Source organism: Citrus sinensis, chromosome 3 (assembly GCF_022201045.2).
Source record: "Citrus sinensis cultivar Valencia sweet orange chromosome 3, DVS_A1.0, whole genome shotgun sequence".
Lineage (NCBI taxonomy): Eukaryota > Viridiplantae > Streptophyta > Magnoliopsida > Sapindales > Rutaceae > Citrus > Citrus sinensis.
In genome coordinates this window covers 16,744,838-16,757,150 of record NC_068558.1, presented here as the reverse complement: position 1 = coordinate 16,757,150, position 12,313 = coordinate 16,744,838, and the positions used below count along the sequence as shown (strand labels likewise).

The 12,313-nt window shown below is 30.2% G+C and overlaps 2 protein-coding genes across 7 annotated transcripts; one reads left to right on the top strand and one right to left on the bottom strand.

Moving 5' to 3' along the window:
- Positions 1 to 958: 958 nt before the first annotated feature.
- LOC102621780 (transcription factor NAI1-like) lies at positions 959 to 4,481 on the bottom strand. The gene is made up of 5 exons (XM_052438484.1): positions 4,146 to 4,481; positions 3,784 to 3,854; positions 3,278 to 3,658; positions 1,634 to 1,951; positions 959 to 1,249 (listed from the first exon to the last, which is right to left on the bottom strand). Exons 2-5 carry the CDS (start codon positions 3,817 to 3,819, stop codon positions 1,166 to 1,168), a joined length of 819 nt encoding a protein of 272 aa, XP_052294444.1. The 5' UTR covers positions 3,820 to 3,854; positions 4,146 to 4,481; the 3' UTR covers positions 959 to 1,165.
- A 2,252-nt stretch (positions 4,482 to 6,733) lies between these two features.
- Positions 6,734 to 9,596, top strand: LOC102608910 (NADP-dependent alkenal double bond reductase P2-like). Of its 6 annotated transcripts, none has more exons than XR_008052739.1 (6): positions 6,734 to 7,619; positions 7,705 to 7,880; positions 8,117 to 8,329; positions 8,476 to 8,558; positions 9,091 to 9,163; positions 9,266 to 9,596. XR_008052739.1 is itself a non-coding variant. In XM_052435990.1 (6 exons), exons 3-6 carry the CDS (start codon positions 7,725 to 7,727, stop codon positions 9,399 to 9,401), a joined length of 588 nt encoding a protein of 195 aa, XP_052291950.1. In that variant the 5' UTR covers positions 6,737 to 6,846; positions 7,526 to 7,619; positions 7,705 to 7,724; the 3' UTR covers positions 9,402 to 9,596. The 6 variants fall into 6 exon arrangements, 5 of the variants coding, with proteins under 5 accessions (XP_052291950.1, XP_052291953.1, XP_052291949.1 ...); XM_052435990.1 differs by lacking the exon at positions 9,091 to 9,163 and having other exon boundaries at positions 6,737 to 6,846; positions 7,526 to 7,619; XM_052435993.1 differs by lacking the exon at positions 9,091 to 9,163 and having other exon boundaries at positions 6,737 to 7,619; positions 7,705 to 7,830; positions 8,244 to 8,329.
- The last annotated feature ends 2,717 nt before the right edge of the window (positions 9,597 to 12,313 follow it).

Genomic DNA, 12,313 nt, shown 5'->3' with positions numbered 1-12,313 from the left:
ACGTACTGTGCCCACACATGCCGTGCCGTGGGTCGTGCTATGTCTAGGAAAAAAAGAAAAGCTCATTCAACTTTTTTCCTTTTTTATTTTTTAAGAGCACATGCCAAGTTGTTTTCTTATTTTTTTCAAGTCTATGTACTTATTTGATCCATATGTCTTTATTCAAATTTCATAGAACAAAAAATTCAAAACTCAAGTCCATATTCAATAATAATAAAAAGAGAATGTACTATTAGCTACTAAGTTTAACTGTGTGGTATTAGAATTATTTTTTAGTACTTAACAACAACAATAATAATAACTTTTTTTAAGGGTTAACTTAATTGTTAATTTGGAATTACGTAGAGTCATATATCATAGTTTATAATAATATTAATATATATTTAAAAAATCATGATATTTATAATTTTATTTATTAAAATCATGATATCAATTATTTAGTTAATCAATTATAAGCATAAATCAATTATAATTTTTTTGAAACTAAGAATTAAATAAAATTAAAAAACTTGAGCTAATAAAATATATTAAAAGATTCAATTTTAAGTTTACTTTTATTAAAAAATGAAACGTGCTTATTGCGTGCTTTTTCACGTGTCGTGCTTTGACCCATCTATAATCGTACTGTGCTTTTAAAGCACACGTGCCTAAAATTCTAAGCCAAGCCCGGCCCAACCCACGTACGTGTCATGCCGTGCCGCGTGCTCTACCGAAATGTGCTCGTGCCGTGTCGTGCTGTACGGACATGTATCGTGCCTTATGCCGTCCGGCCCATTGGCCACCTCTAGTATCCATAGTATATTTTTCAAAGTGCAAATAGATCTACCCAAATTTTATTACTCCGAACAAGGAAAAAAGACAACTCATTTAGCATATTTTTAAAATGATTATAAAATATATTTTTAATTTTTAATGAATATTTAGAATTTAACAAAAAATAATCTGTTGGTACAATTAGTTCATCATTTCTTATATATCTCATTCTTCAATAATAACAAGAGAGAATTTTTCAGTACTCAGAAATCAACTTGCTTCTAGTTTTTATACGTATAGGCACAAGAATTCGTTTCTGTTACATGGATTGGTATTTAAAGAACAAATGTTCATGACATTTTATCCATCATGACCAACATATACTAATTTTACTTATAAAATACAAAATGATTTACCCAAGCTTGATAAACTTCGAGAGAGCCAGTCGTAGATTTTTCACGAGTTCCTTGACCGTCAAGCAAAATTCAACCTCCATCTGTGCAATAAGGAACTTATTATGTAAGAAATGCATTTCTTCATCAAAATATGTGTGCAGAGTGTCATTTTCATCACGCTTAGAGTTGATTTATAATTCTTTTGGGCTCTGATAAATTTCTAGTATCGATTTGGCCATCTCATTTTGCTTGTTAGAATAATAAAAACAAGCGGACATTGATGAATGGTGAGTGTGACATTTTCACGAACAAATTGATTATTGAAAATCTTTGCAGACTAAAACTAATTAACTTGTTTGTTGAAATTATGTATTTACTCAACATCATATATGAAATAAGGTGTCGGAGACCAAATAAAAACGCTAAAAATCAATTATAAGAGAGGGACCTAAATGTTATTTTCCCAATTATGTTGGACAACTCACCTGAGCAACAACTGTTATATCCAAGGCATAATTGCCAAAAGGGATAGTCCTGCTGTTAATCACCACTAGATGAAGCTTCTCAATTTCGCTCACAATATTCGAAATGAAGCCGATGTTTTGTTTCTCACAATGGATTCTAATGAGCACATTATTATCTGAAACTCTTACTACAATGTCAGGGAGTGTTTGCTGGGATCGCTTCACTGAAACAACTGATTCCGGGGCCTTCCTTTTAGTATGCTCCACGAGTTTCTTCCCCCTTTCTTGAAGCTCTTTCAAATGCTTGATAGTGCCTTCAAGAACAGAAGCCTTGTTCATCTGTTAAAATTCTAAAAAATGTTAAATATACACAAGTTAAATAAATTCATCTCAGCTGCAAAATTCCGCAACTTATAAAGGTCGGATTTGCACCATGAATAGTTTGCTACAGTACTACTAAAAAATAAGCATACGGTTGTGTAGAAAATGTTGGATCTTTAATCTAGCATTGTTAGATCTTTAATCTAATTTTCGGTTTATATGTGGATAATTATGTATTGCGGATTGTCATATAAGATTAGCGCAATTAAAAGTGATATATTAAGGTTATATAGTAGTATGAGTTTCAATATATCTAATAGGGTGTGAGCCTTTAATGTATAGAGATATAAGTGTAATTTTTATTTTTAAGATAGGCTAAAATAGGTATACCAAAAGACAGCACGAAAAGTTGTCTATATAAGTGGTTATGATTCATAAGTCACACGTATCATACTATTTTTTCTGACATCCCATCATCAGACAGAGAGTACATAGAAACGTTTCTCTAGGAGAATGTGTTAATTTGGAAGACAAATCATATAACTCAAAAGAACAATTAAATATTTTGGATTCAGGTACACTCCCGCATATCCTATTATTGATTCTTGATAATACAACATGAATGTTTTTGAATTATAAATGATGGCTTTCACTAAAGATTTAATTATTATTCTAACAGAAAATCCTTCATATATAATACAAATCCGTGCTTTATAAGTTGTGGACGCCAAAAGCCAAGAAGCCCTCATATATACACAATGTTTTCTTTTTCCCTTTTTCCTTATGGAAAAACTTGACTATATATATTTTTCTTCTAAAAATTGATATTTAATTTGTTGAATATATATATGCCATTAAGCTAAAAAGCTTGCCCATAACAATGTATATACATTGCTAAAAAAATGCTTCACACGTTGCATGCGCTAGGATTTAGTTGACTAAATAAACTAACGTAAAAGTTTCACCAATCGTGTTAATTAATGATCAAACTAAGCAGTTCAATTTTGTAGCTTCTAAAGGAGATAAAAGGAAAAGGGATTAATTTAGGATAAAGATTCAATATTGAGCTGAGTTTTTATTAAATATTAAATTAAAGGTTGTTAAGTAAGAAAAATAAAAAATATAAAAATATAAAATAAATCCTAATCCTAAATTTAGTGCTTGGGAAAAACTCGTCTCAACACTCCATTTATTTAACCTTTTGTTTCTTTTTGTCCATATGTATTGATATTTCAAACAAATATTATTTACTGTAAATTGAATCATATCCAAAATTCATAATATAAGAAATTAGAAAACCTTAAAAAAAAATAAAAATCATTCAATAATATTGAAAATTATTACCTGTTTTATGCCAGGAATAACGGCTGAAAGAGCTATGAACTGCTGGTTCATCTTTTCACGGCGCTTTCTCTCTGCTATTACATGTTCTTGAGCTTGCAAAGGGCTTCTACTTGCTACTCGATTTCCCTGACCAGGTTTGTTAACTATTCGGGTTTTCATTGCCATTAAGTTTTCATCAGAAGCCCTTTTATCCTCAGACTTGATGGTGCAATAATATTCCGAGTTTGGATTCGACATTTGAGAGTAGTAGGAAGCTAATGAATCTGTATCTTGAAAAGAGATTAGCCCGGAGAAAGACATAGAACCATGAGTTGTACTGTTGCTTTGGGAGTTTCCTTGGTATTGATGGATGAAGGTAGAATCCTGATCCACATCCATTGGCTGTGTATTGATAGAATTAATTAAACAACTACATTATAGTTAAAATCATTTAAGAAAATTGAAAAAAAAATTGGAACTAATTAATAATAAGCTGCGCAATTAAATGAAATAATTAATTATGTTACCTGTTGAGACAACCGTTTGGTGAATGAAATTTCCATTTAATTAAAGCACTTTGCTTGTTTCCTTCTTCTGCCTGAAAAATTCTGAAAAATTAATTTAAAAAAATTAAGGGGAACAAAAAGAAATTAAAATGTACTAAGGTCATAAATTTTTTATTTTTTGGTTTTCTAAAAGAGGGAAAAAATATTTGTTGTATGAACTCTGGTAGAAATACTGGTGAAAATGCGAAATGGAAATAATTTTGAGAAGAAAACAATCGAAACATTTAGGAGAAAATTTTATATACATAAAAAAAATGTACAACAAACTAATAAAATCATAAAAGAGCTAAAAGTTTAAAAATCAAAAGAATGAATTAGCTTACCTTTTCAATAATGATATATGACCAAAAAATTTCTTTGGTCGGCTTGTGAATAATAGAAATCCTAATATCTTCCAAACCCTAGCTCTTGTAGATGCATATATAGCCACCTCTTTAATTTTCTCCAATATTTTGGGTCAACAGTATGAATGCATCCCAGTCCTTCAAATTATTATACAAAAAAAAAAAAAATTTCTCTCATTCGTTTTCTGACTTGCATAACAAGAAATTACAATATATATTTTTTTTCATCCATATGTAATAGAATAATAGATAATGGGACTATTGAGAAAATGGAAAAGCATAACTTAATTGCTCTATCTTCTCACCATACAGCTTCAACTCAAGTATAAACATAATGAATATGATGGTTCTGAAAGAGTAATAAATTAATAGTCCTTCTAAAAAAAAATAAAGAAATTGTCTACAATTTAATTATTTTGGTTCAAGAGCATTTAAAAATTAGCATCTTAGTATTTTTTTTATTCATTATTTTGTTCATTTAAGCACATCGATTTCTTGACAAATGATAACAGTAAATAAAAAAAAATTAAGAGACAGAGGAAATTAATTGCCTGAAAATATTAAAATATGTGTATTTAATTTTTTCTAGGTGTGCGAGCTGTACTTATCCTTTCTGCATGTCAAAGGCACCAAGGGTTTCGAGAAGCGTATGGATTAATTAATTAATTTTTCAATTGTTAAAGAATTAATTAAGTAGACATGGTGCAATACCGCCACGTGACAAACGTTGTTGATTTTTAAATTAATATATATATATACAGAAAAAAATTTCAATTCCGGATTAAATTTTGAGACCGATATACGGTGTCGTAAATTACTCATTATAATGTTATTAACTAATTTACAATACTATAAATTTGTTCCAATTTTAATCCTAAATTTTAAATTCAGATCTGATCCTTTTCAGATAAGAATATCCTCATTTTGTGTAAATTAAAATGCTACTAACAAATAAAAAAGATATAAATTTTAATTTTTTATTCTTAATATATTAAAAAAATGTGTTTTTTATGTGTTAATGATATCTTCACTTTGTTAAAATAAAAATCTTCTCATTAAAAAACTTAATATTATTATAATATTTATAAGTGTGTGTGAGCATGTTACCTGGCCTGCGCTATCGCTATTTATAATTTAATTCAAATTAAGACTGCGTTTGAACAAATTTTCTTGTGGGGGGATTATTTTATGATCATTTTGAAATAGTCTTATCTTAGGCCCGGCCTTTGACAATACTCATAATTGATCATTTTAACGTTATTATTTTTAAATCCTTAGATCTAACTGAGGCACGATATATATATCCAAGGCGTAAATTAGACTTATTAAAAATATTATTATTCAAAACGATAATAACAAAACGGAAGAAGGTGTTAAGACAATTGCTCTTCATGTTTTTAAGTGTCCTTATTTAAATTTGGGACAGTAGTTATTTCTTCTTTGCTTTGAGCTCGAATTTAGTGGGAAACCATTCTCTTGTTACATGGATCCATTTTTCCCTTCCAATATTTTTCTATTGGGGCTTCCCTCATTCCTTTTATTGGGCATAATGATGAGAATCATGCTTTAATTAGTTTTAATATGCAACGCCAAGCAGGTTCGTTCGTTCAGTCCGAGAAGTGCATTTTGGAACTGGGTTGGAATGTCAAGTGGTTGTAAATTCAGGGGTTCCCACTATAACCGAACATGAGGGAAAGATCATTTATACTGATATTGACAAAATCATTTCATCGGCAATGTTAATACCTATAGTATCTCGTTAGTTTTGTATCAATGTTCAAATAAAAACACCTGTATGCATCAAAATCCCTAGATTGGGAGGGGTAAATCCATTAAAAAAGGGCCAATGGATTTCTCCGTTCCTGTACTCCATTAGAGAGTTTTCAATATTTATCAAATATGTTCCTATCTAACAAAATGCTATTTGATCAAATGACAAAGATGTTGTAGAGAACATATGACTTCTTCTAAACACTACTAAAAAAATAACTTTCACTGATACTAAGTTGTTGATACTAAATAAAAAAGTATCAGTATTTGATGATCTAAGCAACTTTTAGTATGTTTTACATATTAGTGCTAGTAGTTATTGATAATATAGCATCATAAACTTTTACTGATACTAAAATATATATTTTTAATTTTAATTTTAATTTTTCTTATTCTAAACGACGTAGTTTTACTTTTAAAATTAGGGTATCTTAAATTCAACACTTGTGAAATTTTTTGGCCCTTAACAAAACGCTTCCCTCTTCATCTTCCCTCTCTCCCAAATCCTTTCCGCTCATTTCAAGAAACCCCAAATTGAAATAAAACAAAGGGTTATTTATCGTCAATCCCCACAATTTTCAACTATATGCACCGCGCACCCACATCTTTCAATCATGTGCATCCGCCCCCATTTCCGTCCATATACCGTTAACTTAACAGAAAAGAAGGGTAAAATGATAATTTTGTATTAGATTAAAATAATATATAAAAAACCTTATAGGCACAATTTTGTATTATCTTCTTTTGACGAATGTTGTTTCAAATTCTGCTCACAAAAATACAGTACCCAACAAAACAAGCAATGTTAAGGTATCTCACATTTGCTTGTTTTGTTGGGTACTGTATTTGTGTGAGCAGAATTTGAAACAACATTCGTCAAAAGAAGATAATACAAAATTGTGCCTATAAGGTATTTGATAAAATGTATGAGAGATTAATAATTGTTCTAAGAATAAGCTATTTGCTTATTTTCTTTTCATTTCAAATTATACATAAATTAAGCTTTCTTTTGTAATTAGTATCATAGATATAGCATTTGTATTGAACTTTTAATAATTTTTTGAAGTTGGTGGTAAGAGGCGGAATTTAATTAATCTTTTTGACCATGCTAGATATATTTCTAAAACTGTATTTATTGACAATGATTTTTTCATAGTTTCTTTCCAATTCACATTATATACTTGTCCCTCTTTCATATGCAATTGGTATCATATGAATATCCTTGGTATTGAATTTAATTTTGATGATTTTTTGAAGTTGATTGTGGTATGCAGAAATTTAGTTCATGTCACTGATAATCTTAGATATATTATTAAAGCTGCATCTATTAGATGAGGTTTTTGCATTATTTCTTTCCAATTTATATTATATACTTATCAACCTTTCATTTGCAATTGGTAGTATATGAATAGCATCTATATCAAATATTTAATGATTTTTTGAAATTGGCTGTAAGATGCAGAAACTTAATTAATCTTTTCTGACCATGTTGGATATATTTAGTGATAAAAGCATTAATATTGTTATAAATTTTGTAGCTTTTGTTGTATATAATAAGTGATATTAAAACTAATTTTATAAATTTGTAGTACCCCTACTATTTTATAGATTTTGAATATGGATACTTCGACACGAAATACAAGCAAGAGACTGTGCAAAATCCAAAACATATTGAAGCAAAATGTAAGTCTCAAATCTCTGTTTTATTACTTATCTTAATTACGAACATCTCATTTATAGCATAATTTTCTGAGTAACTATGTGACAGGTTTTCCAAAAGAATCAGACATGAAGATAACGAGTGGATCAATAAAGCTGAAGGTGGCGGAGGGTTCAAAAGACACAGTGCTTTTGAAGAATCTTTATCTTTCTTGTGATCCTTACATGCAAAAGCGTATGAGCAAGCTTGATACATCTTTGTTTTATTCATTCTGTCCTGGTGGGGTTAGTTCATCACGACCAATCTCTTGATTTTTTTCATTTGCTTCAACTCTTGATGAGTTTCTAAGGTCATTTTTACGGCTTTGGAATCTGAACACAATTTTTGGTTTTGGTGCTATAACTGTCATTAATGATTTTTGTTACACATTAAGCTTTGCTTATCAATACATATGTTGCTTAAATGCTTTCTGATTTGTTTGCCGGCGATTGTCCATTTGCCCGGGAGTCTATAATTGAAGGAATTTGCTGAAGGAATGCTGATTGTTTGGAATTTGATTATTCTAGTTATGCCTAGTGTGACTGCATACGCTGGTTTATACGAAATTTGCTCTCCGAAGAAAGGAGAGTATGTCTATGTATCTGCAGCATCTGGAGCTGTTGGTCAGCTTGTTGGGCAATTTGCAAAATTGGCTGGTTGCCATGTTGTTGGAAGTGCTGGAAGCAAAGAAAAGGTGTTGTTATAACATTCTTAGCTTGTAAATATAGTACCGTGCCTTCTAGAAGAATTTACATGCTTTATGTTCTAACCAAGCATCAAAATTTTGATCGTGATAATTAGCAAGTTCAATAATTTTTTTGACTATTTTTTCAATGTAAGGTCGATTTGTTGAAGAACAAGTTTGGATTCGATGATGCTTTTAACTACAAGGAAGAGCCAGATTTGGATGTCGCTCTCAAAAGGTCAGATGCAACAAATGTTTCAACTATAATTTTTCACTTTAATATTACAGAGCTTCGGTAATTTGGTTGAAGTGCGTGAGTCGATCCCAAAATATTAACTTCACCGGTGTTCTCTGTTTTAAAGAAACAGGAAGTATTAGAAATCTGATTTTGCTTTAAAATTTTTCAGATGCTTTCCTCAAGGAATCGACATATATTTCCAAAATGTTGGGGGAAAGATTTTTTCATAGTTCCTTTCCAATTCACATTATATACTTGTCAACCTTTCATTTATAATTGGTATCATATGAATAGCCTTGGTATTGAAATTTTAATGATTTTTTGAAGTTGGCTATGGTATGCAGAAATTTTGTTCATCTTAGTGATCATCCTGGATATATTATTGAAATTGTATCTATTGGCTGAGATGTTTGCATTGTTTCTTTTCAATTTATATTATATACTTATCAACCTTTCATTTGCAATTGGTATTATATGAATAGCCTTTATATTGTATTTTTAATGATTTTTTGAAATTGGCTATAAGATGCAGAAATTTGAAAGGTTTGTGATGAGTGGGCTGTGAATGTGGGTAATTTAATCACTAGTTTAAGAATTTAAAATAGGTAAATACCACTTGTTTGTTCTTGTTTTATAAGTAATATTAAGAGATTATATGTTTTTGTTTGGAATGATGTGTGATGCATTTGTTCTTTTATTACTTTCAGGATGTTCCTTTGTTGGGTGGATTTTGTTGGAATTGAGTATTGTCGCTCCTTGTTGTTGGTACTATTATTCAGGCCATTGAAGATCATGGAGAATGATAGCGGTAGCACACCAATTCCATTTGCCTTTATTGTTTAGTACTGCTACTCAGGTTGCTGTAATGACAAATAAGTTGTAGTTTTTTCATATTAGAAACTAGCTATGGTTTTCGTATTGTTGTGCTATTGAAACTGTGGTTGATGAATTTGGTTATTCAACGTTGAATGTTGAATATTGAATATTGAATGGAGCCTATTGGCAATTGTTAAATAGAGTTTATTGGATTTTTATACCAACATTTGTTTCATAATTATTGTTCAAAACTGTTGATTATAAGGTTTTGATTCCAGCCTATTGACAATTGTAATAATGACCATTTCATTATTTTTTTTAAAAAATACTTTTAAAACTGTTGATACCAATATAGCATCGGTAAATACCAATATTACTGAATCAGAACATAAATGACATTAGAGCATCAAAACTTGCTTCATACCATAGAATCACTATCTACATGATTGTATATAATTACAATTATTTTGATACTATGGGATCAACGAGTTTTTGATTCTAAGGTAACATAGAATTGCCAACACAAAAAAATTGTGTCAGTAAATTTTTTGCACCGTGATCAGTGACACTAAACTCGGTGTCAGTAAAACAAGTTGCTGATACCAAAATAGTATTAGAGAAGGCTATTTTTCTACTAGTGAAATGAAATAAAAACTAGATTCATGTAATAGAAAACCAATTACTTTCTTAAAAAGATATGTGGCCATAAAATAGGAATTAAGTGGAAAAGAATTGACAAAGTGGTAAAGTCGTGGAAACACTTGTTTCCTCTATGTTTTGGGCCTTAACTCAATGGAAAAACATGCTACTCCTGAAATATAAAAGAATTGAAATCTTAGATGAAAACACAATGTATAGATACATATAGAATTCTGTGGAAAGCCGTATTCGATGAAAGTCGTATGTACGGCTTGGAGGGAGATCTTTCATATCTTTCGAGATCCACCCTACAATATGGGGTCAAAAAGCCAAAATAAATGATTTTAGCCCTTATAAAGAGAAAACAAATTCTTGAACCCTTTTTGCGCTCATGTCATGTCGAGGTGCTACAAGGGAAAAAAACTGTAAAGTCAAATCCAACTTATCGTAATCAATTCATTAACATGGTGGTTAATCATGTTCTGAAACATAAAAGAAAAATCATTGGCTTATCGAATTACCTATCAAGCCTTGAGAAAGATTCAACAAAAGACAAAAAAAAAAAAAAATCTACTATCTTTTTATACATCAAGCAATATGTGGAGTAACTCCTAATATAACAGGAAAAGCAAGACATGTAGGCGGATTGACTCATTAAGTTCGCATTGAGATAGGATTCACACAAAGAAAGGCACTTGCAATTCATTAGTTGTTGGGTGCATTCTGAAAATGTCTAAGTTTATATGGCTTTCAAATTACGTTCTCGCCATGATTGAATAAGAGTGAGAATGCATAAGAGGCTTGTGGGATTGATGAGTAGGGATATGAATGGCTATATTTTTTGGGGGCAAACTTCAAGAAAATATGAAGCGCATGGTTATAAGTTATGCCTCGAAAGGAAAGACAATTTTGAATAAACTTTCTCTACAAAAAGAAAGCTATAAGTAGTACAAATATAAATCTCACGGAGAGTTCGATCTTGCCTCAGAATGGATGCTTGTGGCATGCTTAGCACTTGCAATTGAATGGGAACTGGTGCTTCTAGTGGCAAACGAGTGAGTGACACATAAGAACCTGCCCTTGAAAGGAGAACAATAGTTGGAAATAGTTGCTAATATCCATAAGCTGAGGAGCAGACAGAGGAATCTGCCCGAGGAAGGGCTCGCATCTGCTTAGCTAGTTGGTTAGAAATTTCGTTTAGAAGAGGAATCTTATAAAAATCATATTGATTCCTTTTAAAGCAAGACGGGGTTAATAGAGGCTGTTCAAATAAATACAGGGCAACTAAACATGATTCTCATCGCAATTGGAATTATGGATTTTTAATTTATAGGGGATAGTATGGGATCCGTAGTATGTGAGAAAACCACCCATTTGGTCGAGTGTGCTGCCTTGTAGTGTGTGCCTTTGGGGGAGCACGCATGCAAGAAGGAAGTTTAAACTTGATGCAAATGGCTAAAATATCTTCTGCTTTATAGATGCGTTTAACAAATTGTACTGTATTGCATTAGCTGCATTATATTATAGGGTGTGTTTGATACATTGTATTGTATTATAATGTATATTATTAATGTCGGTATAGTATATTATGTTGTATTACATTAGCACTGTATTATAACAATATTGAAAAATATTTGGTGCTGCACTGTATTATATTATTTTTTAATTATATTATATTTAGTGGTGTACTGTACTGTATTAATTTTTTGTGATTAATTTAAATTATGCAATATAAACTATAGTATATGTAATAACATTTTATATCGTTATTTATATTACAATTAATTTTGAATTAATATTATTCAAATTTATTAATATTTAAGTTATATTATATTATTTAAAAATAACTAATTTTTATATATTACTTATTTTAGTATAATTAAATAATGTAATATTATATTATATTTTTACATTTTTATTATTTAAGTATTTATTATTAAATAATAATTAATTTTTTATATTGATTATACAAAATAATATAATAATATAATATTATATTATATTGGCTTATGCAGCAATTGGCTATAGCCAAAGACGAGGTTACATTGCATTATTTTGGGGGGGTGCCAAACACCCTCTATGTGATTATCAATCCGATAAATGTTTTTCTACATATAAATTCTTACATCTCCCACTACGGGTGGAGTGAGAGCTAGTTTTTGTATGTTGAGTATGTAAGAAAAAATAATCACAGTGAGTTAAACAAATAAAACCAGTAGGTAATTTAACTGAACTGCAGCAACGTAAAACAACAACTGGAAATCACAAATGAACAACTGAAAAACAACAGGGAAAAGAAA